Source organism: Phyllopteryx taeniolatus, chromosome 22 (genome assembly GCF_024500385.1).
Source record: "Phyllopteryx taeniolatus isolate TA_2022b chromosome 22, UOR_Ptae_1.2, whole genome shotgun sequence".
NCBI classification, from domain to species: Eukaryota; Metazoa; Chordata; class Actinopteri; order Syngnathiformes; family Syngnathidae; genus Phyllopteryx; species Phyllopteryx taeniolatus.
Window position 1 is genome coordinate 1,729,165 of NC_084523.1, and position 27,146 is coordinate 1,756,310.

The 27,146-nt window shown below is 40.9% G+C and overlaps 1 protein-coding gene across 6 annotated transcripts in view; it reads left to right on the forward strand.

Moving 5' to 3' along the window:
• dock4b (dedicator of cytokinesis 4b) overlaps positions 1-26,813 on the forward strand; it is a 77,967-nt gene extending 51,154 nt beyond the window's left edge. For 3 of the 6 annotated variants that reach the window (XM_061762468.1, XM_061762471.1, XM_061762473.1), the window contains 22 exons: positions 117-202; positions 1,830-1,856; positions 2,001-2,096; positions 2,189-2,249; positions 2,332-2,425; positions 2,494-2,642; positions 3,011-3,097; positions 3,211-3,315; positions 4,368-4,509; positions 5,708-5,874; positions 8,364-8,450; positions 10,387-10,563; positions 11,632-11,715; positions 13,310-13,429; positions 13,552-13,673; positions 15,117-15,237; positions 16,063-16,144; positions 18,316-18,425; positions 19,589-19,661; positions 21,209-21,325; positions 22,904-22,965; positions 24,817-26,813. In XM_061762468.1, the coding sequence (XP_061618452.1) occupies positions 117-202; positions 1,830-1,856; positions 2,001-2,096; positions 2,189-2,249; positions 2,332-2,425; positions 2,494-2,642; positions 3,011-3,097; positions 3,211-3,315; positions 4,368-4,509; positions 5,708-5,874; positions 8,364-8,450; positions 10,387-10,563; positions 11,632-11,715; positions 13,310-13,429; positions 13,552-13,673; positions 15,117-15,237; positions 16,063-16,144; positions 18,316-18,425; positions 19,589-19,661; positions 21,209-21,325; positions 22,904-22,965; positions 24,817-25,257 (2,610 nt within the window). In that variant the 3' untranslated portion in view covers positions 25,258-26,813. The remainder of the gene's footprint in view (positions 1-116; positions 203-1,829; positions 1,857-2,000; positions 2,097-2,188; positions 2,250-2,331; positions 2,426-2,493; positions 2,643-3,010; positions 3,098-3,210; positions 3,316-4,367; positions 4,510-5,707; positions 5,875-8,363; positions 8,451-10,386; positions 10,564-11,631; positions 11,716-13,309; positions 13,430-13,551; positions 13,674-15,116; positions 15,238-16,062; positions 16,145-18,315; positions 18,426-19,588; positions 19,662-21,208; positions 21,326-22,903; positions 22,966-24,816) is intronic. The other 3 variants (XM_061762469.1, XM_061762472.1, XM_061762470.1) reach the window with 3 other exon arrangements.
• Positions 26,814-27,146: the final 333 nt, after the last annotated feature.

The window sequence follows — 27,146 nt, forward strand, 5'->3', positions numbered from 1 at the left end:
GGGGAGGGGGAAACATCCCCCCGCCTCAAAAGCGTTTACTTGGAGACATATTTCAAAACTGAACTTGAACCAACAAATGCAAGTTTGGAGCGTTTAAGCCGTCGTATGTTTAATAGGTGGAGGCAAAGCTAATTGACAAGCTGGACAGCCTGATGTCGGAAGGCAAAGGAGATGAGACGTACAGGGAGCTCTTCAACAGCATGTGAGTTGGAGCAAAACAAAACAAAAACAAAAATCTCAGAAGCAGCTGCTTCAAATAAACCTTTACGACAGATTAACATGCACCTTTTCATTTGAGGAGGAACAAAATACATGCTCCAAAAAAGGATTGAAACTTTTTTTTTTTTTTTTTTTTTCGATTTAATGAGCATTTATTTGATCATCCGTAACAACTCATTCACTGCCAATGGCGGCTTTTGAAGTCAAATATCCATGTTAACCGTGACCGGGCTGGTAATGATTCATATCAAGCTTAAGGTCCATGTACAAGTATGCTCTTTGTCCTCTGTAATAAGACAATTCAGCACACTAGTAGTTTTTTGACACTTTTTTGGTCTTATTTTTTTTGTTTTATTTTTTATTCACAATAAAACATTCCTAGTAAATTACTCTGCTGCACGAGTAAGCATGTGTCACGCACTGCTAAAAATGCTAAATATGCTAAATATAATTCTACTAGTTACCACTCACAACAACAACAAAAAGGAATGAAATCATTGGTTATCAAATGGAGTGCACATTTAATATTTACAGTGCACACCTGCACACCGCTTGTCTATAGAGCTGTTTCTGTTCAACGAAGGGATGTGGGAAAATGGCTTTGGTATCCTAGCAACAATAAGCCTTACTGGGAACGAGGGTGTGGGTGCCACCACAGTAAACAAACACACTCTTTGTTAGGTTTGAATTACTTTCAAATGTATTGATTATTGGATTCATAATACAAAGGTGAGTGTGGGTCAGCATTCATCGTCGGTCACTTTGCATATTCACACGCGTCTGTGTCCAGTCTTGGTCAACTCCGTCCTTGTCTTTCCAGGTTTGTGCTTCTGCATGTTTAATTTGGCCAAGCTCCTGTGTGTGTGCGTGTGTGCATACATCCCATTTCTTTTTATATGTTGTCCTTTAGCAGGTTTCAGTATAGCGTCGGTGTCATTTCCCAAAAAATTTGCGTCATGTACACGTGTCATCGCAAGTCCTTCGTCTTCCATAGTCAGTCCTCATTAGTGAGCCATTTACACATTCATGTTAAAAACTATAGTGAAATGCAATGTGATAAGTTATATGGATGCCGATTCTAAAATTCCGACAACCTATTAATCAGCCGATTAACTTCAAAAATATGTAATCAATGAAATAACTGCCTTAATGCTTACAACAATAAAGATATGAATTACAGGAAGTACATTTGATGGTTTTACAATACTTTGTCCTTTACTATTTGTTTAATTTTACAACAGAGAAAAATCGACAAAAATCGGCTGCTCTTTTTTTTTGTGCCGATTTTTGCAAATTTATTTATTTTCCTCAGTTTTGTTTGGATGCCATTATCTGTAGTCTGTGCTGTAAAAAAAAAAAAAAAGCTATCGGCCAATTAAATCGGCCGGCCGATAAGACATAAAAACCTTCAGTTTGCTCTCATTTTAGCCTGGCTCCAGTTGCAGCTCATATTTACCAGCGCTTTCTGTTTTCCTAATTGTGGAGATGTATTATTTAGACAACAAGCTTATTTTCTCCTTCTCGCGCCACTAACCCCCAACTAACCTGTATGCGTGTGCTGATATTAATCGTATTAATCTATCCCGCCTATGCTTTCCCGCCTGGAGTAGAATTCCTCTGTTTGGTCCGTACCCTAGGTAAGACACTTTTCTCTTTGTTCTCTCGGTGTCGTCTTTGTGAGGATTGGGGATTTGGAGTCCTTTGCTGTTGGGTATAGTGGATTTGTATTACCTCGTTATCATCATCTCCTTTTCTTAGCGCATTTGTTTTACTTCCTGCAGCCTGCTGAAGAAGATCGAGCGAGAGACGTGGCGGGAGAGCGGCATCTCCCTCATCGCCACTGTCACCCGATTAATGGAGAGGCTGCTGGACTACAGGTGAAAGGGCCTCGTCGGTTCAAATGGTTTTCCAAGTAAACCAAGGATTTGTTTCGTTTTCACACCTCCCTGCTTTGGCGCTTTTCTCATAGGGACTGCATGAAGCTGGGGGAAGTAGATGGCAAGAAAATAGGATGCACCGTCAGTTTATTGGTGAGTACATGCAAATGGCGAAACTCGGAAATGGAGATTTCTGTGATTTCCAGCGCTCTGGCGGTGTGTCCCCTCCGCTCAGAATTTCTACAAAACGGAATTGAACAAGGAGGAAATGTACATCCGTTACATCCACAAGCTGTACGACCTACATCTCAAGGCGCAGAACTACACGGGTAAGGGAAACCACCTTCACACGCGCATTGACAAATATTCTAATACCTGTCACCGCTACTCGATGCAGAGGCGTCGTACACCCTGCTGCTGTACGACGAGCTCCTAGAGTGGTCGGACAGGCCTCTGCGAGAGTTCCTCAACTACCCCATGCAGAGCGAGTGGCAGAGGAAGGAGTTCCTGCATCTCACAATCGTTCAGAACTTTGACAGAGGCAAGGTGAGCATTGGAACCCTTCATTATTATTATTTTTTTAAAGTCCTTTTATGGTATTTATACTGTACAGCTGCACTGAAAATTCTTCAACTCGACCTCTTCAACCCGTGCACACAGACAAAATAAATCCTGTTCACTTCACTGATGGAAAACCATACATTAGCTCGATGTCGTCTGCCCGCGTGCAGGGATTAGTCAGCGTCGGGCAAGGAAGGGCTTTCCATTTAGTAATTAGCAAGATGGCCGTTTGAACCTGCACGGAGCGTTGGGCTTCCCTGCTTTGTAGTCGACCCTGCAACGCCACCCAGTGCACCCAGTTCAGCTGTGCAGCAAAGTGAGCTTCGATGACGTTTGTGTTTTGTCGTCATCAGTGTTGGGAAAACGGCATCATCCTGTGCCGAGAGCTGGCCGACCAGTACGAGTCCTACTATGACTACAGGAACCTCAGCAAGATGAGGGTGAGAAACCCATGCCAAATATCATCCTATATATATTTTTTTTGTTTTGTTTTTATTAACCTTTTTCTTTTTTTTTTTTTGTCATTCACGTGTTTGTATTTGTGTGTTGCTAGATGATGGAAGCGTCGCTATATGACAAGATCATGGACCAGCAACGACTTGAGCCAGAATTCTTCAGGGTGGGATTCTACGGAAAGAAGTTCCCCTTTTTCTTACGGGTAAAAAAAAAATTAAATATTATATTCCCAACCTCTGTGCCGCGACATATTAGTATGAGATGAGAGATAATCAGGTGTGGTGCGGGTAATTATCCCATTTTGCTCAATTGGGCTGAAAATGAATATTTGCTAGATGACAGAAGGTACAATGAACCTGTTCAGCCACCTGTTGCTATTCATACAACAGAATAATAACTGTGTTCAGCTAAACAGGTCCAGGTTTCACACTTAGTTAGTACATTTGGCAGTAAATAGAAGTGAGATCATGATTATTTCATGATATACTGAAGGGGTTGTGTGATTTAAAAAGCTTTAAACGGAGATTCATGCCTTGCATTTTGATCAACGATTACGTAACATTCAATTTACAGGTACTGACTTTCATCAGTGTCTACTATTCAATTTAGAGTAGCCAGGTTGTAACATTTGATAAATAAACTGTTAACAACTTGGCATAAAAACCTGACCCGAACAAGAGAAACCAATGTCATTTTCAGATTCAGTGATGCAAAATTGTCCTAAATCAGTTGGAAAAAAAAAAAAAAAACATAAGACAACTTACAAATAAAAACCTTTTTTTGTAACCCAATCAATGAATCAATGATCAATAATCAATGAATGGGACGGACTAATTTCATTCAGCTCACTCTGCCTCCTTTTCAAGCCGAAAACGTGATTAGCGACTAGTTGACGTCAAGCTGTGAATGTCATTGTGGGAACAATTGGGGGAATCGAAGCAACAATCAATATCTAGTTGAAATTGTTTTATCCACGGTTTACTTGACATAATTGAAACGGGTTATTCAAAGAGCAATTCTATCTTTTTTGAGGTGATGAAGTAAAAGGTCGACCTTGAAAAAGGTGTACACACCATAAACTCTTCATTTATTTATCCTCCTGAGTCCACAAAGAAGTCATGGGCCCAAAGGGAGAAATCTGTTTTCTAATACAAGCGTCCTTGAGTGTGAGGTGATGTTCACTGTCCCTGCTGTGCAGTAGCAGTGTTCCTCCACCAGATGTCAAACTAACCCTACGCTGCCTGCCCCCGTCAGAACAAGGAGTTTGTTTGCCGTGGCCACGACTACGAGAGGCTGGAGGCCTTCCAGCAGCGGATGCTCAACGAGTTCCCCCACGCCATCGCCATGCAGCACGTCAACCAGCCGGACCAGACCATCTACCAGGCGGACGCGCAGTGTATCCTTTTGAATTCTCTCTTTTGCCTTCACGTGTCAGGGTAGTCCGCAAAGGTTGAATTAAGGCAACTGGACTGTTCTAGTTCGTTGAAGACATTTCACTTTTAATCCTAAAGGCTTCCTTAGTTCTGAATTTTCACTGTGGAGTCCTTCCCTTTATGCCTCAGTGGCTGTGTTTCCTTGAGGGTGGTTATCAGTAGGGTGTTGTTGTTGCCCAGTGTGGTTAGTGAAACAACTGTCTTGCATGCCAATTAGTCATTCATTTTTCTTGTGGCAAAACTGCTCGTTAGGGCCACTCTTCCCGCTGAATGAGGCAATCTTTGTGGGGAGAGATGTCAAGACATTGTTATAGGCCGACCTCTGTTTAGAGATGGCTTTTCTAGTATAACATAGATGTTTTTTTTTTGTTTTTTTTTTACGCCGTTTTCAAATCGGTGGTCCTCCCTATCCAGAATTTGGATGTGGTTATCCTCAAAGAATGTCCCTTGTTCTTGAGATACAAATAAACCGCTGATTCTGGACCTGAAGAAGCCTCCCGCCGACGCTGCGCCATACGCCTGTGTAGCGGCTGCTTAGTCTCTTCAATGTAGAGGTCATTGCACGGCTTACTGCGCTGCATTACATGGCTGAGTTTGTTTCTTGGGATTTTGTCCTTGGGCTAAACCAGCTTTTATCTGAGGGTGTTGATGGCTTTACAAGTCATTTATATGTTATGTCTCTCTGACAAACTAGTACCATAATTCACCGTGCTTCAACCTTTGTGGAATGTTGTGTAACCCTGTTCCTCTCTTGTAGTGTGTCCCATAAGAGAAGAAACAAGTAGGTATTATATATCAAGAAATTACTACCTTGCTGTGTTGTTCTCATGCGCAAAACTCATCAATGGAGTGTGTGTGTGTGTGTGTGTGTGTGTGTATCGTTGTCATAAGCACTCATACATATGAGAGGATGTTGGCCGCATTACCTCACAAAAACAAAAGGTTGCGATAGGTTCCAGTTCAACCATATCCAAATGAGGACAAGTGCTATGGAAAATGGATGAATGGGTGAACTTGTAGAAGGTAGGCACAATTCCATCCGTCATTTTGTGAACGCTTGGGTGACATCAGAGCAATACGGAAGTGCAATGATCTTCTAGCAATGATTCCATTGCTTCGTTTCTTGACTTTTTTTTCCCCCTTAACATGAGACGCTTGCAGACTTGCAGATCTACGCCGTGACGCCGATCCCCGAGAGCCAGGATGTGCTGCAGCGCGACGGCGTGCCCGACAACATCAAGAGCTTCTACAAGTTCAATCACATCTGGAGGTTCCGATACGATCGGCCCTTTCACAAGGGAACCAAAGACAAGGAGAACGAGTTCAAGGTAGACTAAGACAGTCTCAAATTAAACAGGCCCAGATTTCACTCTAAATTTGTGAATACATTGAGACAAGACAAATTGTTCTTCACTATATATACCGTCATTTCTTGTGTATAATTCACATTTCCCCCCCAAAAAATTGTCAAAAATCAATACTGCCCATTTTACATAGGTATAGGGGAAAATGGAAAAAACCTTCACATTTTATATATTTATGCCGCCATCTAGAGGTTATGAAAAAGCTGTACACTTTCATTCCAATATGAGACCGCCACCTAGAGGTTATGAGAAAGGTGTACGCTTTCATTCTAATCTGCCACCGCTACCTAGTGGTTATGAAAAAGTTGTCGCCTACACTTTCATTCCAATATGACACGGGTACGTATGACTGCATATATGTACAGTTGTGCTCATAAATTTACATACCCTGGCAAAATTTGTGAAACGTTTTTTTTTAAATATGACTGATGACTGAAAAATAACTATCCTTAATTTCTTTATGGTTATGTATTGTTTAATGATAATGCTTTACCGTTGAATTTTATTCCCATTAAAATAAAATTAAATGTGTTTCGCCTGGCCCATCATATTTTCTTTTAAGTATTGTACAGATCTTACAAATTCTGCCTGGGTAATCAAACATATGAGCAGAATTGTATGTTTTCTCTGTGACTAAATAGTAGTAGGGCTGTGAATTTCAAAATAAGACCAAGTAAATAAAAATAAAGTATTACGTGTTCAAATAAAGTGCTTAACTTCAGAATAATTCTTTGAAAAAAAACCTAACAAAATACAGATAATACTTCATGTTTTGATCATATGGGTAAAAGCAAAATCATGCATTGTAAAAATGCTTTATACATAGGTAGAAGGGTTTTCCAGAATTTTGAGGTCAAATTTGAAGGTACATATTAAACATGGGTGCGCATTATACACAAGAAATTACAGTAATTGTTGTGAGATTTTTCTTTGGTGGTGTGCCATGAGATTTCTCTCATCGAAATGTGCCTTAGCTAAAAAAAAAATAAAAAAAAAAGATCGGGAAACAATGATTATGAGAAGTGAGACAGATATACAATATATATATGAAATTAACTTGTATCTGAAGAAAAATACGTCATTTTTTGTGTTGCCCACTGATGTGAAACAGCTTTCTTCATCAGCGAAAGTAATGAATGTGCGCACAGAGGTATTAGTGAATGTGTATATTGCACATGCATTATTCATCCGGACTCTTTGTAGAACTAATTATAGTTAGGAACGGTCATGCACAGCTTCGCAGTGACAAGCACAAGCATGCAGCTGCACACGCTTTGAGTTAACACACACACCATATCCACGCATGTCATCTTATTTTGCATCTATCCAAAGCTACTCACGTGCATTATATGTGGTTCCATCAGCCTTAATTAAGCTAAGATGGTTCAATCTATGATGAAAACATGCCCAAAGGTCACGTTTTAACCTGTTAGTCATATTGTATTACATGTTATTTTCATGTGGTGTTCATATTGAGGTTTCATGGTCTTAAAAAGCACAGAATCAACATGGGTTGCTGTCCAGTGACTCCAGAAGAGCCGCCTTCATCATCGATCCACAGCGCTCGCTACTGGAGTGTCCTTGAGCAAGACGCGCTCCGCTCAATTAAGCTTCAAACCAATAACAGACATTGCGCGACCTCTCTGTGGAGAAGTAAACAAAAAAATGTGTAAAATATAGTATCCTGGCATAACCAAGTATGTTCATTTTAAGATGCAAATCTGAAATATTTCTGTCTTTAAATTTACTGTCTTAATTTTCGGGACGGGTAAGTCAGCCGCTGCGGCGGTTTGACGAATCGGCGAATCATCAAAAAAAGAAAGAAAGAGCTTTGTTCACAATATCTGTCGTCGTGTTCACTGAAATTATATGTATCAAAAGGAGTAGTATCAGTGAGTACTCGCGTGAATACTCGTATTAGTATGTCTGAAAAAAAGTGCTATGAAACATCCCTACTTTAAAAAAAATGCTTGTGTGCTTATACAATATACAAATATGTGAATAAATAAAATATTTTTTAACTGTTATTATAAGTGATTTATTGTCCAGTTAATTTATTATTTACTGTTCCCATTTGCCATTATTTTCAGGCATTTTATGATCGCCATGATTATTAATGCTTTTATAGCCACTGTTGCTTTTATAGCCCTCGCACAGTTATCGGTGCTGTCAAAGCGACCTTGTCGGATGTCGGCGTATTGACGAGCACGCTAGCCGACGAGCTGAGCGGCGTGACATCACTTGAAGCTCACAGAAATAAGACGTAGGACGTGACCTACTCCTTTAAGTGGACACTTGGCCTGCGAGAAGTGTTTTTCCTCATGCTGTGTGTGTGTGTGTGTGTGTGTGTGTGTGTGCGTGTGTGTGTGCGTGCGTGTGTGTGTGCGTGTGTAAATGTTGCATTCACTGCTTAGAAGCACATGTGCCAATCATAGTGATGATTGTGTGTGCAGAGCCTGTGGGTGGAGAGAACGACCCTGACTCTAGTCCAGAGTCTTCCTGGCATCTCGCGGTGGTTCGAGGTGGATAAACGAGAGCTGGTGAGCTTTAAAGACAACAACAGTGTTCTCATTCAGAGGACAGCCATAATCCACTTTTATGTTTTCAGGGTTGCAATTACAGTAATGGCCTCGGTCAGGAGTTGGGTCCTATTGGCTCCATCTAATCCTCTCAACCTCTATTGGATGTCGTGCTAAACATTTACCGTAATTTCTCGTGTATCATGCGCATTCCCCCCCCCCCCCAAAAAATTGTCAAAAGTCAATACTGCGCACTATACATAGGTATAGTAGAAAATGGGAGGGGAAAAAAACGTTCACATTTTACAAATGTATGCTGCTATCTAGAGGTTATGATAAACCTGTACACTTGCATTCCAATATGCTAATAAGCAAAATCATGCATTGTAAAAATGCATTATACATAGGTTTTCCAGAATTTTCAGCTCAACTTTGGGGGTGCGTATTATACATGGGTGCGCATTATACACGACAAATTACAGTAATTGCTTTGGTTTCATGACAAATGTCCAATTTTTGTGAGGAAGGGACTTTTTTTTTCTTCTCTGAAAAGCTTTTTGTGTGTGTGTGTGTGTGTGTCCAGCATGTGTAAAGAATAATATATTGTCTGCCTGTGTTGACATATACACATGCTCGTTTAAGAGCGCAGTGTGAAATTGTGGATTATAAAAGCAGCTATGACAGCTCCATGGTGCAATAGCATATGAAATATGGCACTGGCAAAAGCTCTATTAAAGAAGATTAAGGCATCGGGTGCAAGAGGGGAAGAAGAAAAAAATAAATGCACCGTGAGTGTGGCTTTTAAAAAAAGCATCACATTCAAGGATGACCCAATACTAATTAGCTCTTACAAATATTGTACTTCATCCTCAAAGCTGCTGTACTTTTCATCCACACAATAAATATAAAGATTATGAAGGAGAAAGGTGATGAAAGGCATTTTATCGTCTTTAAGCACATTTTGTCGGTTTCGTGGCCTGCACATGACTCCTCTGTTAACAGTACATGCAGGCAGTTGGCTTTTTTTTTTTTTTTTAATTGAAACGACATTAATCACTCTGCAACGTGCAACTGCACAGCACCACATTTAAAGTAAGCACCCACTATTGCCCAATGCTTAAAACCACAAAATGTGCAAAAAATGGAGCCCAGGTTTAAAAACACTACTGCTTCGAGGACATATTAGCAATTAGCCGTGAGCATAAGGCGTAGTGAGCGCAAATTGGAAATTAGCAACGTGAATACACATTAAAGAACCTCAAGTAATTGCTGACTTCAATTTGCAGAGTTTAAGTAGTTGTTTGCCACCTAAAAGGCCACATTAAGGATATTAATAGCTTCCATCTACTGCACCCAAGTGGCCCAAAAAAGAATTTTAGTCTAACTGCTGGCATATAAAAATAGTAGAGGTGGGCGACACGAGTCAGACGAGTCAGATTTAAGTCGGAAATTTTATAAGCCTTTCTTGGCTAAAACTCAAAAAGACTCAACATGTTTGACGACATGACTTGACAAGTCTTGCCTGTTTCTATTTGAAAATCTGCATTTGCGAAATGTTTTGGCTTTTAAACGAATTGTTTGGGCCATGCCCGTTAACTAACGCAAGTACAGATACTAAACAAGTCGTAAGTATAGTATAGTAATGAGAAAAAAATGAGAACAAGATGCTAAAGCTTTTTCCACCATTAATGTGACCTTTATCCTGTACAACTCAATTAAATTCTTGTGAACATTTTGAAAATAAACTAACATAATGTGTTTGCACAAGTGTGCACACCCTCATGTAACTGGAAATGTGGCTTTGTTCAGAATTAACCAATCACGAATAAGCATGCCACTATTTAAAGTGCCTCTGAGTAACCCCAAATAAAGTTCAGCTGTTCCATCAGGAGTTTCCTGATATTTTTGCAGTCACTATGTGTCATGTTTTAAATATGATATTCGTTGTGGTTTACAGGTGGAGGTGAGCCCGCTGGAGAACGCCATCGAGGTGATCGAGAACAAGAACTTGCAGCTGCGCACGCTGATCGCGCAGTGTCAGAGCAGGCAGATGCAGAACGTCAACCCCCTCACCATGTGCCTCAACGGGGTCATCGATGCCGCCGTCAACGGGGGGCTGGCCCGCTACCAAGAGGTATGGCGGGAAGATAAAAGGGATGGAGGGATGAAGGTTGGATGGATGGATGTGGCCAGAGAGGAATCCAGCGAAGGATAACATTTGTACTGCATCAGCCTGCCGGGGGGAACGTTGTCTTTTAAGAAGGCGGATGAGGGGAGAAAAGAAGGGGGGAAAAAAAAGACCATCTTGAAAATGTTTTTTCATCCTCAACTCCGCGAGTGGACTCGCGCACCGTGTCGCATAGCAACCGGCTTTTCCATTGAGAGAGGGCACACGTCTGCGTGTGTGGCCTCCGTGCCGATGTTGACAGGGAGGGAAGTGCTTTTATAATCAACGGCGTTTTCCTTTTCGGCTGCAGGAACTCGGATCGACCCACGCGGCGAGCGCCGCTGAAAAAAAACCAAACTGTTAATTTCCCAGCGTAATTCCGATTGACAGCTGTGGAGGTTCGTTCCGCGACAAATTAAGGCAAAGTTGTGGTTATTAATATTCAGATTTATTGCTTTCATTTGAGCCGAAGCGCCTTTTGGGAGGCCGCGGAAGGGATGCTGTCTGATTTATTTCACCTCCTCCCCGTTCTCATTCCATATCTAATTGGACTTTTTCTAATGATCAACTGAGCTACTCACTCACTCTTCGGAATTTCCATTGAACTTCAACGCCTATTGATTATTTTTGCGGCCTCTTTTCATGTATTTTTTTGTGTTGGACCTCCATACTTCCTGGGCGCATCGTGAACTATCTTTAATGAGTGACATGTACGACCAAATTAGCTCAATTCAAGAGCTCTTTTTTTTTTTTAACTGGCACTTCTTTTATTCTGATCCATATTAATAATAGATTAGAAGAAAAAAACACTGGACTATTGTTCTCCATTTGATTTGGTATGTTTGTTTCTTTTGTCCGTTTGCTCATAAAACCATATTTTTGTATTTTATTATTTTTTTAATATTTTTTTTTTTCCATGGAGTTTTTCAGCCCAGTGGGGATTCAGGTAACAAAGCAAAGGAGGGGGAAAAAAAAAAAAAAAAAAACTCCTGCTGTTCCATGTTTGTGCATAACAGATGTTTTGTCTTCACACAGGCCTTTTTTGTGAAGGACTACATGATGAATCACCCCGAGGATGGGGAGAAGATCGGGCGCCTGAGAGAACTCATGTTTGAACAGGTTGGTAACAGTAGATTAAAGCCACGGGAAGGTATTTTTTTTGCTTATTTATTTATGCGGCATCCCCCCTGACACTAACACAACAGTTTGAAAAAGGAGCAAACTGACTTTCTCACATGCATTGCCCACAACTCTGAACAATGACATTAATGCTGATGCTAATGCAATGTGTCCACGCTGGCTCACCAATATTATAAACCGCAAAAGCAAGCAAACAAACATTGAGAGAACACTGACGGCTGAATTTTCGTATTACACTAAACATAAACAAAGAGAATTACATGTGTTTTTAAAACAACCCCATAGTTTGGCCTTGGGAGAGTCTGCTTAGCTTAATGCTAGCCAACAATGCAAAACACCATTGACATGCTAACGGTTGGCATCGATAGTTGCGGTTTTGGAAGCGACGGATATTTGAAAACAAAAGGTGGAGCAACATATATAGACATAACAGTAGGCTACAATACTCAACTGGAATATATATTTTTTCCCTTTACAAAAAATGTATATAAAACATATGACTAAGTCACTTACGGCAATAAGTACTATTATTCTTCGTTTGTGTCTGCATGACTGTATTATACTGCCTCACAGTGGCCAAGCACACCATAAATTAGAATTGCGACATTCAATTATGATGCACAAACTGTTACATTTTTTCAGTTTATTTAATTATGGTATGACTCTGTTTTTTTCTTTAAAAAGAGTAATTAAATGTTAAAGTAAAATGTAAAAAATAAAATTAATAATAATGCAAATCAGTACAGTAAATAAAAGCACTAAACAGTTTAATATTAAACAATTTTAGTTAATTTTTAAAATGTAAAGGATTTTTTTTTATTTACATCAGAATTTTAATACAATGATTTATTCTAGATTTATTTAGTCTGGACTTGGACTTTTAAAATGACCATTTGTTTACAGTAATTAAAATGTTATGTTTATTGGACTGATTTAGCAGTTTCTCGATGATATTTAAACAAATCAGAGGTCGATAACAAGAGGGAGAGGGAGAAATTTAAATCAAACCTGAAACTGCAGTTGAAATTAATAGCAGCATAGTGATACGCTATGGCATAACTGCTGTGCAGAAATGGCGCTAACACATGGACAGCCATGTTGGACACGATCCAAAAAAAAACAAGCCAATTGGATTGCATAAGTGCCACCATTTCGGATCTCGGACTACTCTAATAAAGGTGAATTAAACCGAGCCGAAGTACAATAAAAATAGGACACATCTGTTTGCATGTTGACGGGCAAGCGGCATATGTTAAAAATGAATATTGAAATATATTCGGCTGACAAGGGCAGAAGACGTCTTTGAAGAACGGCCACGGGGGAGAACGGCTAGGTCACATAGAAAAGAAAACAAACGAGGCAGGGAGGAGGAGAAAGGAAGCGGCGCGGCGCTCGCCGTGCTTGACTGAGCATCATCATGACCTCTTTGGCAGAAACTTTTTGAAAAAAAAAATAAAACTTGAATAAAGTGAACGCTGAAACACCTGAGTGCTTGCTGCTGCCACTCTGTCGCTTTTATTTGATGAACATGTAACTATCCGGAGATACAAAGCAGCCGCTGCTTGTCTTGTAGGCGCATATTCTGGAATACGGACTGGCTGTGCACGAGAAGGTCGTACCTCAGGACATGAGGCCCCTGCACAAGAAGCTGGTGGACCAGTTCCATTTGATGAAATCCAGTCTGGGCATACAGGTTGGTGGTGCCTCACTTATTCATGAGCATGACTCATTTTATTCGCAAGATTCAAGTGTGACATTTATACTTCCGCTTGAATTATTCTTTTTTCTCCCCCCCCCCCTGCCCCCAAACCTCAGGAGTTTCCAGCTTATGTGCGCGCAAGCCCGGTGCACTTCACCAACGGAAGCCCGCGCACGTGCAGGAACTCGGTGCCCAGCATCATCAGCCCGGACGGTGGCAGAGGGGTCGCCAGACGAAGGTGAACATCTGACCCCCATAATGACTTTGAACATACATTTGCATTGTCCATGATATGTTAAATTTTAAACTGTTAAAGTGCAGCGCGGTTCATTTTGCATAAAAAAAAGGACCACAAACATACTTAAATCCTTTTTTTTTAACTTAGTTTTTATTTTATTCACATTTAATGTAAAATAATTATTGAATTATTTAAATGAATTATTAAATTAATTAAATATAAAAATGAATGTATCTAATTTATTAAAATGAATGTATATATAATACATTTTAGGGAAATATACAATGCATGAAAATAAATATTTTTGGATGAGAATTTTAATTTAAAAAAAAATGTAAACAAAAGCTTATTTAAATTAATTTCAATTTATATTTTAAATGTATTTATACATCAAGAGTATAATTTGATTATAAATATGTAATGTCAAATTTTGAATTGCAATTAACATTTTAATGATTTTAATTTATTGGGAAAAAAATCATTTGGGGAGAGATATTTCTTCCAATCGCGATATGATTAAAAAATATCTATATATTTTTGACTACCTTTGATGGTAATAACTACATTGGTTATTTGCTTTTAACTGGTCTAATTTGAAATGTTTTTGTATTTTATTTTATTTTTTGCATTGTTCTGTTCCATTTTTTTTTTTTTTTTGTGCTTTTTTTGTTGTTGTTGACACAGGGTCACGACTTGACTAATCATCTTTGTCTACAATAATGGCAACCGCCGCAAAAATGGATGAGCCATTTCAGCTTTTGATAATGGAAGGACTGAGGGGGGGGAAAAAAATGGTGAACTGAAGTGCTTGGTGGAAACGTGGCTTTAATAATGAATCGGCCTTTTGTGACAATGTCACTTCATCTTCCCTCTTTGATTTGAAAGTTTTCCACGTCCTCATTTCCCCTCAAACGGCACTTTTGTGCCTTTGTGCTCTTCTTGCCTTCCGCCGAGGCTCCACCTGAGCGTGAAGTAGGCCGCGGCGGGGTCGGCCGGCGAGTGTGTGAGCAGCAAGTCACATATAGTGTGTGCGCACGCTGATGTGTTCACTGACCCTGCCACGCTGTCTCTATGTGGCATTCTGGCTCCACAGTTTGATCCCGGGGGGCAGCGGCACACAGGAAGATACTGCCTGCGTCGCATCCGCTTCCCTCTTGACATTTCCCTTTTCGTCTCTTTGAGTTTTGAGTTTCAGATTCAGGTTTTTGGAAGATTTCAAGCAACCCTTTTTGTGATTCCTCTTTCGTCATCGGAAGCGGTCACTATCTTTAAATCTAACATTTTCCTCCCATTTATGTCTCTGTTTGTCCTCCTTCTCTTTCCCGCTCTCCACGTGGCTCTTGCTGCATCCTGGTGAGTCTCAACGATAGCGAAACATTTTATTTTATTTAATATTATTGCTTTTTAAAAAATTATTTTTTACAATTTTGCATCCTCCTACAGTCTCCTCAGCTACCCAGCGGTGAACCGCTACTCCTCGTCTTCGCTGTCCTCTCAGGCGTCCAACGAGGTCAGCAACATCACGGGGCAGTCGGAGAGCTCAGATGAAGTCTTCAACATGCAGGTACTTGAACGCAGCGCACGAAGAGTTCGCATCTCGAGATTCAGGGTTCCCATAAGTGCTGGAAACCCCTGGAGTTTAAATCCTGTCATGGTTTGAAATGCAAAGCGACTTGCGTGAGCCTATCAAATGAGCGCATTATGCAATAAATGCAATTGCTGCATCAAACTCCTGATAGCTCTGCACCTAGAGCTTAAAAAAAAAAGAAAACAATCAAAACTTTAAATTCATGGGTGTATATCATGACAGCGGAGAGACACATCTGAGAGAATAAGACAGCAAAAAGAATGTTCTTTGTTTTTATGCCGCTTGGAAAAAAAGAATGAAAAAACTTGAAAAATTGATGGTGTTTTTTTTTTTTTTTTTTAAACTGTTGCCATGGATGCGCATATACTGTAGCAATTGTAGGCTCATGTTGCACCATAGCTTGGGTGGAGGCGTACATTCACCATAGGGTTTTTAATTTGACCTTTGAGCCTTATTTAGCTGTTTTAATGCTTACGATGAATCGCGCTAGAAGTTTCCGTGCGACACCGTTGCGCTAATACAATTTACCGCTTTTGTTGCGATTTTCTTCAACCGAATGCAGTTGCGGCTGAGTCCTGCAGTCCTCTTTTGAAAGCGAAGCCCTTGTCGGGAAGGAGGCGAGGAACTCAAGTGGAACTCAGCAGCCATTAAAGCCTCTTGAGCCATTTTGACTTTGTAGTTTCGGGAGAACACGAGGCGAGATGTCCTCGTTTGACGTCGGGCTCGCTCTCTCCCTCGTCATCAATCATGGAGACATAAGAACACCGGTTTTAATGGTTTGTTTCTCATCTCGCCTTACAGCCCAGTCCGTCTACCTCGAGCCTGAGCTCCAACCACTCCGCCTCGCCTAATGTCACCAGCTCAGCGCCCTCCAGTGCCCGAGGTGAGAGTCACGTCCTTTGTACCGAGCGTGTTTGCGGGATTTCAAGTGCCTACCAAGGCAATACGTCAGCTTCTAACTCAGCGTTGTCCAAACTTTCTTTTCCGACGGCCACATACATCAAAATTTCCCATTCTTGCTTGATGTACAACTTCAGCCATTCAACAGTCCGGGGTCTCCGTTGTCGTATTTTACGCTTCATAACGTGCCACGCATTTTCAATGAGAGACAGGTCTGGACTGCAGACAGGTCAGTCTAGTACCCGCACTCTTTTACTACGAAGAAACGCTGTTGTAACACGTGCAGAATGTGGTTTGGCATTGTCTTGCTGAAATAAGCAGGGGCGTCTATGAAAAAGACGTTGCTTGGATGGCAGCATATGTTTCTCCAAAGACCTGTATGTACCTTTCAGCATTAATGGTGCCTTCACAGATGTGTAAGTCACCCATGCCATTGGCACTAACACAACCCCATACCATCACAGAAGCTGGCTTTTGAACTTAGCGTCCATAACAGTCCAGATGGTTCTTGCCCGGAGGACACGACGTCCACAATTTCCAAAAACAATTTGAAATGTGGACTTGTCGGACCACAGAACACTTTTCCACTTTGCATCAGTCCATCTTAGATGAGCTCGGGCCCAGAGAAGCCAGCGGCGTTTCTGGATGTTGTTGATAAATGGCTTTTGCTTTGCATACTAGAGTTTCACGTTGCACTTACGGATGCCTTTTTGCCACCTGTCCCAGCTTTTTTGGAACGTGTTGCAGCCATAAAATTCTAAGTTAACGATTTAACATTAAATATCTTGTCTTTGTAGTGTATTCAATTAAATATAGGTTGAACATGATTTGCAAATCATTGTATTCTTTTTTTTAAATTTATGTTTAACACAACATCCCAACTTCATTGGAATTGGGGTTGTATATAAATAATAGAAAAGTGAAATAAAGTTGCATACATATAATACAATAATACAGTGGACCCCCGGATATTCGCGGTCCAGGGAGTGTTTTTTTTTTTTTTTTTTTTTTCCATTTTTCTTTGTCTGGAGAGTACCAACCCTGAAAATATTTGATTGTCCCAGTTTATTCAAGAATCTTTGGGATTAAAAAAAAAAATATATATATATATATATATATATATATATATATATATATATATATATATATATATACAGCCCTGTCCCTATCCCCCTGCGAATAATGGGTTCCACTGTACATTGTATTGTTTCAAGGTGAGTGTATTTTACATAATCAGTACAAACAAAGCACTTTGTCCATCTGTATTGTGATGTTGCTTTACTAAAAAGATATTTTAATGTTTCGTGCTGGAAACGGAAAGCAATTTTCTGCATCAGCGCAATGCATCATGGGATATATTAGTTTTTGTCGTGACCGTTGGGATACATTGAAGGAAATAACCTACAGCCTACGCACTACGCATTTGAACAGGATTACAAAAAGCAAGCTTTATATCGTGGAGAACACGGCATCAGATAATGACTTGTATTGAATTGAATGAGTTATTAGTCAAAGAGACGCTTGTAAACGACTATTTGAGCTGTTGAGACGAGATGGACAGCTCGGGACGCACGTAGCACATTGAGTTCGGTGAATGAAAAGTTAGGAACTGAGAAATTGAGAGAATACAAAGTGTCCTGAGCATCATGGAGTCCACGGGGGCAACTCCGAGCTAAACCTCTTGGACCTCATTACAGTCTCTGCTGAATATCTAAGCTCTTCTCTAGCCCTTACTCTTATCGCGCTATATTTCTGCCTGATCCAAATCATAAAAAGACCGAATATACGGCGACGTTTATGGACGAGTATACGCTCCCCTTTGGCGAGCAGCTGGCGGCGGGCGGCGCTCTTATAAACGTGTCCTGTGGCTTACCATAAAGCCTGCGGTGACTTATTGGTTGTGTGCTCGTATCTGCCAGCGACGCACCCTCGCATGCGCGCACAGTCTCAGGAGAAATGCTGAGAAATGTTGCACCGTCCGCCGCGGTTGTCCACCCTAGGAGAACACGGGCTATACAGTATATCATGTTGCGAAGGCTCGCAGTAGGGGAATTGGCCTTCGCCAATTGCCAGGTTTCGGCGGGTAACAGTCTAACGCCTCCCCCGCCGCTCTGTGTGTGTGTTCCCGTTCTGACTCACGGCTGCCCACTGCAGGTTCACCGCAGATGGCCGAGAAACACAAGCACTCCAGAGAGAACGCCTGCCTGTCTCCGAGAGAGAGGCCCGTCAGTGCCATCTTCCCCAACCCTCTGGACCCTGCGCAGGTTAACGCACGCGCACAAAAAACGGCTACTTTTGAATGCTTCAGATGTGGATTTACTGACTAGCGTGGCATAGCAAAGAAACATTCCGGCATTATTTATCCACGGCAAAGCAAGAACCCCGCAGATTTTTGAAGGAAATGTCTTTGCAATGTAATTTTTGTAGGCGCATCGAATGATATCTGACATAAGATTGGGGAATAACAACAAAAGCAAAGAACAAGGCTCGAGCACTATTGCCAGGATTAACCACTGAAGAGGGGAGGTCACTCCAAGCAGGCTCTTGTTCTTCGCCTTTGATCCTGGACACCCACTTTTTGACTGTGCTGTAGCCTATTGCAGCTTCTCCATACACATTTTGCAACCTTTTGCAAATGGTTAGTGATGGTTGTCCTTCCAAAGCAAGAAATTCAATCACAACTCAGACGTAATGTAAAAACTGCAAATTGTGAACATTTCTGGGAAAAAAAAACAAAAATCAATTAATATTAAGTTCAATTAAATTGGGCTCATTATTTCTTGACTGAGCCTTGTACAAAAGCAAAAAAAAACAAAGAACTCTTGGTTTTTGTTATGTCACAAAAGCTAGCCTAAAGATTGCTGATTGCGTGCTGCTTGTTTTTAATATCTTACCCAAAATGCCAGAGATAATCAGCATGTTTTTTTTTGGATTGATCTTTTGGTAATGTCTTCTTTTTAAACATTTAATTGCGAATATGGATATTAAGGGCATTTATCGGTACACTTTGTCAAATACGTAGCAACACGAGCGTTATTGATATTTTATTCAGAAGAGTCCTCACCAAAGGCTGTTGAAAAGAGACAGCAAATATTGCTTTTCCAACCGAAGGCCAACGTGTGCACATTTCAGCCTCGATGGCGGATTTCGTTGAAAGAGAAGAAGTAGGGGGGGGGGGGGGGGGGATAAAACATATGTTTGCTTCTCAAGGCTGTTCAACTCACCCCTCTCTGCACACAAGATGTGTGGAAGAAAAAAAAAAAAAAAGTTGGCTAAGCCATCATGTTCTTGCTTTCTGGCTACTAATGGAATATTGATTATTATTATTTCAGTGTTTTTGTTTTAATAATCACAGTTTAATGTAATTATGGTAAACTTTTTGGAAGGTTGTGGCATGCCCAATGCTTCTTTATGTGTGTGTTTGCAGAGGGCTGCTTCTCATCAGATTGGTGACACCACATTACCCCGCAGTGACCCCAACCTATCAGCTCCGGACAAAGGTAAAAAAAAAAAAAAAAAAAAAAGATTCTGCACTTAAGGCACAACTTCACAGAAACACGCCAGTGAATGTTTCTTGGAATGCTGCACCAGAGTGTGCAATTAATTGCTCTCTGACTGTATCAAGCACATCGCAGCGGTTGTGTTTGAAGCCAGATAGCTCGTGAGAGTGGGCATTTGCGGGAGTTATACAATCTCAGGCTTTGCTGATTGATGTGTGTGATATTCATAAACACGAATGCATATCTATCAGCAAAGGCCCAGCTTGTCCTTTTTTTCCCCCTTTTAAGCACCGCAGGAACATTCACATCTTTTGTGTTTTCTGAGGCAAAAAAACAAACAAAAAAATCTGTGCATAGGTTTCACAAAGCTAGCTCCGCAATTTTCCTTTCATGAGCTCCGTAACGAACAAAACAACAGCGGAATTGCGAGCAGCCTGTGAAATAATTAGCGGCAAAAGCGGAAGCGACGTCTCGAGATGAGGCTGGGACGCTTCCACGCCTCTCGCATGCGTACCTTTGCGGCGACGCGACTGCGATATGATAACTCGACACATTTAGGTCTGCAATTACGACGAACAAACACGTGTGACAATTTTTCAGAAAACCCGTGATCACATCTACTGCGTGAAATGACACCTTCTAATTGTGGATACCAAATGTATACTGTTATTCTGTGTTGTTCACAGAAATGCCTAGAAAGAAAAATATGGAATGTATTATTCTTCAAGCAATGAGCTTTACATGGTTTCCATAGGATGGAATTAAAACAAGCCTATCACTGTGATGATACAGTATATGTTACATATTATTACACGTTATACATTTTTAGCAGACTCAATTTTGCAGAACAACCAATACAAAAACTAATGTCAAATACATTTCAAGTATCAATATACTGTACTGTATACTAATATGGTCAAATCAAATTTAGATGATTTTTGTACACAAAAATAACATTTTAAACAACATTTGTTAAAGGACAAATAATATATTATACGTGCGGTAAAAGGCCTCAGGTATTACTGCAGTTAGTCATTTTTTTCTTTTATTATACTAGTGTAATTATCTTTTCTATTTTTTTATCATTGTATTATTAGTTTACTTAACTTTTCTATTTTCTTACAAATGTATTTCTACTTAAATGTTCTAATAATTATTATTATTATTACGTTTTATTATAAGCATGTCATTTTACTTCAATTTTCGAGTACTTCTATTTTATTTTACTACACGTATGTAATTCCACTTCCATTTTCTACTATTATTTTATGAAATGCATGTCATTTTACTTCAATTTTATATTATTATTATTAGTAGTAGTAGTACAATGTTATTATTTTGTGTAGTATTGAATTATTTTGTATAAATGTACTTGTTATTCTTAAAAGTCTTGTTATTTTTACAATACAAAATGTTAACGTCGCAAGGTCATGTTTCCATTGCTGCATTCGCCCTAAACACGCATGATTCCTCATTATGTTTGTGCATGTATTTTGCCATCTTGTTGTTGTGGTGGTGATTGTGATGTCTCCGTGTGCCGTCAAAAGTGCGACCCACGCCCAGTAGCTGGAGCCTAGACAGCGTCAAAGAGGGCGTGCCGTCCTTCTCTGACCCTGTCGGCAAACTGCTATGCCCTCCCATCCCTCCCAGGCCACCGTACACAGGTATTCCATCCAGCAAATGTAGCAGCACCTTTTACATTCACATTTGGACAAAGGTTTGCAGACATTATAGTACAAGTGGTAGTCAAAAAGAAGTGAGCCCAATTTAATACAGCCTACTGATAATAATTGAACATTTTGTGAAACCCTGTCCTCTTCTTGTCAGCCATTTGGTAAATAAGGTCATTGTTGGATGCCCTGTGATTGAATTTCTCACTTTGGAAGATGAAGCACCACTAAATATTGTCAAAAAGTTGCAAAATGTGTACGGGGAAGCTGGATTAGTCAAAAAGTGGGTGTCCAGGACCAAAGGCAAAGAACAAGAGTCTGCTTCGAGTGATCTCCGTGACAAACGAAGGAGCTCGTTAAGTCATCAGTGCCTTTGGCAGGACAACCATAAACCGTCCCCATACTCACCCGATCTGGCACAATCAGATTAGCACCTTTTTGGACCTTTAGAAGAAGAAATTCTGACGAACAAGTGAAGCAAGCTGTAAAAAAAAAAAAATGGTGAAACACGCAGCCTGCTGAATTTCACGAGGCTGGCAGACGTCCCCTTGTTCGTCGATGAATGGTGTTGAGACGAAGGGAGATTATATTGAAAAATAGTGCTAACTAAAGCTAGAAGAAAATTGGGCTCATTTTTTGACTTTGAATGGGAAACAAAACAGGCAAAACAAAAATGAAAAATATGGTAAAACCACATAATGAGGTGATTTTCTATTTGTACAATTTTGGGGGGAAATGGAGAACAAGAAAATCCAGATTTTTCTTTTCAACTTAAAAATGGATCAGTTTGACCCAGAACTTAATTGGCTTAAATACTTTTAATTTAGATTAAAGCAGTAACTCAGGAGTCAAACCCAACCCCTTGATTGATGGATCAATTTATTGTGAAGTGTCTCTTAACTTTTGTCCAGATTATCTGCAGTTGTCCTGCAGATTTTAACTTGATTAACCCTAAATTGAATCACTGACTGTATCAGATTTGATGTTATCCAGATGAGATCCATGTTAATTTCATAAATCAAACATGATCAAATGCGGCATTGGAACTGCCCTGACATATACACCAACATGCATACACCGTTTCGAGCGTTTAGTGCCTTGCTTAATGGCACTTTGGCAAGATCCGTTTCAGTCCATTTCTGTAGTTTTGCTGAACCGTTCAGCTTGACAGACTAAACTGAATATCATCCCCATGTATATTTATTTCATCAGTCCCCCCTTGACAAATATACTTTTGAACCGTTATTTACTTATTTGGCCCAGCAGTGTAATAAACAGATGCTTGAGGTTTTTTTTGTTTTTTTTGTTTTGTTTGTTTTTTTCCCCCCCCTTGCCCTTGTTGCAAAGGGTGACAGCAGCTGTTCCATGTCTAAAAAGCATTTAAGGCCGCCCCAAGGACCCGCACGACATGGGCAACCATTTGATTCGTTCACGTTTTAAGCCAGGGGGCCCTCTCGGAGTTGCATGTGTGGATGTTCGCATGAGTCACGCTGGCGCGGTGGTGGGCGCTAACTATTTGAATTTGCCCTCCATTTCATCCTCTTCTCTCTGTGTCTGCTTCTCACCACGCAGGCTCTTCGGCGAAAACCATGAGGTCGCAGTCCCCCGTTCTCATGTCCAGGTCGCCGCAAAAGGTTCGAGTACTTTTTCTGTTGAACGGTCTTTGCTGGTTTTGGTCTCAAAACCGTTTCAAAAGCACTCATTTCAAACTCATTTTACATTTTGACCCACAAAATCAAATTGGTTGCAGGTGATTTAATTCCGTCGGTGTCAGCTCGTCTTTGTTTTTGTGAGATCCCGTGAGTTTTTCACCTCAAAACACTCGTTTCTAGATGGGTGGTGGAACAGAATCTTTCTACAGTACGTGTGGTACTTTGTGTTGAGACGCAAAATATGACCAAAACTGTAAAAGGCTTAATTTTTTTCTTCATATTCAAGGTCTGTCATAAATAAAACGATTTGAAAAATCCTTGTTTGTACCAGGCCTTAGTCTAGCTGTATCACTTCAACATACTCAATTGCAGTCCGACTTTTCAAGACTTTTCGGACGAGTTTCAAAAAGCACCCAAAAAACATGAATAGGTGTGTTTTTCATTAAATAGCTCGGGATTTGTTCCCCATAAAACTACAAATTTGGGAGGGATTATTGTCTAAACATTCATGTGATTTTACACCTCAGGTGTGTTTATTGACAATGGAGTCCTCTATGTAGTTTAATAGATGTCCTGGAAAGCTTGAGGAAGCGCAGACAAAGCTCTTAATGAGGCTAAAGGCTTTTCTCCTCTCTTCTTTGCGGGCTCGTGACAAGCGACAGTGCGAAGCGTGCCGCTTTTGTCGCAGGTGACAGCTTGCGAGGAAGAGGAAAAAGGAGAGGGGGGGGGGGGGGGGGAAATGTGTCTCTGTAAGTGTGAATGACAGCTTGTGCACTGTCAATCACAGCTTTGCATATACATGTATGTATGTTTCCACTTGTGAACACGGTGGCTTACCTGCAGCGTGATTAGAGTGCACACTTGTGGTCGCAGTCTGCCGAGTCAGACAACGTCTCTGCCTGGCATGCAGTCCACTACGCCGGATAGCAAATATTTCGTGTGGTGTTAAGCAAAACGGAGTAAATAGGGGCTGTTTATTTTGTTACCTTTTATCACTGATATGCTGTAAAGCAGCACTCGGTAGAGCGCGGACCTCCACCAAAGCCGAACAAGCCTCTGTTCCCTGAGCAATTTGAGAAAATGTTGCCTTATATCCACAAAGGGGATTTAAACATTAAAATGTAATACATTCTGGTAGTATACTGAGTCGTCAGTTATTGGAGGACATTTTGAGTGCAGGTAGTTGTGGATTACAAACGGTGTAAATGACACCTAGACACTTAAGACAGTGATTTCCAACCACTATGAGCGATGATCAGGTGCGCTATGTGGTGTCTGGTTCATCCTTGGGTGCAATTTCCAGTTGCTTGAATCTGCCACGTTCTTCTGTTGTTCAAACAATTAATTATAGGTAAATATGAACACCAAGGGAATGTCCAGCCGTCGTACCGCTCAGGAAGGAGACGAGTTCTGACTCCAAGAGATGAACCTTCTTTGGTCAGAAATGTGCGCCAAACAACAAAAACAAAAGCCCTGGCTGAAGCTGATACGAGTGTGTCATAATCCACAGTGAAACCAGTACTCTACCGACATGGGCTGAAGGGAAACACTGCTCGAAGTGACAATAGAGCAGGTCTGGCTATAGAAAGATACAGAAAGCGGCAAGTCATTAGTTTCTGTAAAGGAGTGAGGATTGTAAATTACATACTTCTGCACCAGATCTTTGTTCGCCACTAGAAGCAGCTGTCTAAATTGCATTAAGACAGATGGTAATAGAATGCGTTCGTAAATCGGCGACTGCCTGTGGTCAATTCAGTAAAAAGCTCATTCGATTGAGACAAGACTGAGAACAAGAGAACTAATGGGTGTGCGTGTGTGTCTTCAACCCACCAGGCCACTATGCCACCCTTCACCCCGTCGCCAACCGAGTGCCATTCGACGAGCCTGGTCTCCAACTCGCCCGTCCTCTCGGGCAGTTACAGCAGCGGCATCTCCTCGCTCAGTCGCTGCAGCGTGTCCGAGGCGTCGGGCACCGAGTTGCCCGCCGGCGAGCAGCTCGTCCCCCTGGCGACGGCCACCACGCCCAACGCCGCCCCCGACGAGGCCGTCCGCAGAGAGAACAAGACGCCGCCGCCTTACAGCGTCTACGAGAGGAACAACCCCCGCAGACCCGTGCCGCTGCCCCACAGCCTGTCCATCCCCCCGCAAACAGACCCCCCTGCCCTGCCCCCCAAACCTCACCAGCTGCGCACCGGCAGCATGAAGCTGGACGGAACCTCGGACCCTCGTGTCCCCAGACCGAGGCCTCTGCCCCGGAAGGTGTCCCAGCTATAGGGAAGACCGGAATGTGGCGGGAAGAAACACACTGGCATAATTTGCACTTTTCTACTGGGCACTCAACCTTTTTGTTTTTGTTTTTGTTTTGTTTTGTTTTACTTTCAGCCTAGGATGCTGTACCTCCAATCCAATAAAAGACACGTTGACAGGCAGTTTTTAAAAACTGAACATAGTTTTTATATAGCTTGACTACATGTGTTTACACTTAAAACAACAGTTTTGATAGGTGTCATCATTTCAAATTTATGTATATTGGAATATACTGTATGAGGATTGTTTTTGCCTTAATAAGTATTGGGAACCGTGAATCTTGCACGTTTAGTTTTTTTTCTTTTGTTACAATTGTATACATTTGTACACTGTATGGCTAAAACGGTGCTTGAGAAGGAGCAAGCACTTTGACTGAAGTGTAGTTAAAGATCAATATAGTCATATCCACGCGAGCAATGGTACGACAAAGGGACATGTCCTCACGATGACATTTTTAGTCAAACTTTAGTGTTTTGAAGACCAGCAGCTTTTCAAGTTTCTTTCGTCAGAAGCGAATCGTCTCCTTCACGACCCGCTGCCCTCTGTAGACTTTTTCCCCAATCAGCTTTGCACTTTTCAATGAAGACCTAAGCAGGAAGTTGGACCAAACAAAAAGGCAAATATTGGCCTTTTGCATGCTGTAGAGCCTGGACTTGTCCTTGACTATATTGCATGACCTTAAAGGGGTGGGCTACAAGTATTGTGCCAAAGTATAATGCACAATGGAACACTTTTAATTTCGGTTTTTTTTTCCCCCCATAAAAAAACAAATGGTGCCACGAAGACAAGGAAAGGCTCAAAAGTGAAGACCCCAAAAGCTCTAATCTACTGATCATATATAACTTTAAGCACAATTCTATGATTCTGTCATGAACACGACAAGTACTGTTATGTATTCTCTATTGGACAAAGTAATTGGGGCAGAGTTTCACTGTTTGCAGTAAGTTTGAAATGCATAAATCCCATGTACAGTTTGAATGCAGATTGTTCTTGACTGCACAAAGCAAATGACGCCGTTTAATGGCATCATATCGTGACGATATTGCTCTGTGGCTATTCCGTTCTGATATGTACGATAGAGGACATTCAGCATCAAATATTCCTCAATCATGAGTCCTGTGATGCATTTTTTTTAGAATGGGGTGGGTAGGGAGGGGATTAGCTTTAGTATTGTTTTATGTCTCGGTTGTTTTATGAGTTGTTGTGATTTTTTTTTTTATTATTATTTTTTTTTTAATGAAATATTCCCATTAATCAGTTCTTAAGAACCTGTAAATTATGTGATGAGATTAATGTAAGTAAGCCAAATATAAAAAAAAGTGTATTGGAATTTATGTAAATAATGTTTTTAACAAAATGTAGTTATAACAATTTACAGCTTTGAATGTAATGTTGAAGCAGCAAATAATTATTATAAATGTGCAAACTTTCATGGGTTTTTGTGAGTGTTGAAAAATAAAAGGTCATGCTTTAATGACTCCTAACACATTTACAAGTTCAATAAACTGCCCAATGTAAATGTTGCTTGTTGTGTTGTCAGATATGTAAAATTACATATCAGTGTTGGCCAAGCTACTCAAAAGGAAGTGAGCTAAGCTACATGGACTCGTCGTCAGCGATGAACCCGAGGTCATCGGGTGTTTCGAAACTGGACCAAATTAGTGAAACCTAATTGGTCCAAACCAAGTCCTTGGCTGTTGACAGGGGTTAGCTCATTTTCCCTGATTGATTTGGCCTGTCAGGTGGGAGGGGCCATGGGATGTATAAGGGATGAGCTACCTGCTCTCACTTTCTCAGTCTGCTGCTACGGATGGGAATTTCAGCTGGTTTTTCCCAAGCGTGGGTTCTTTAGGGTC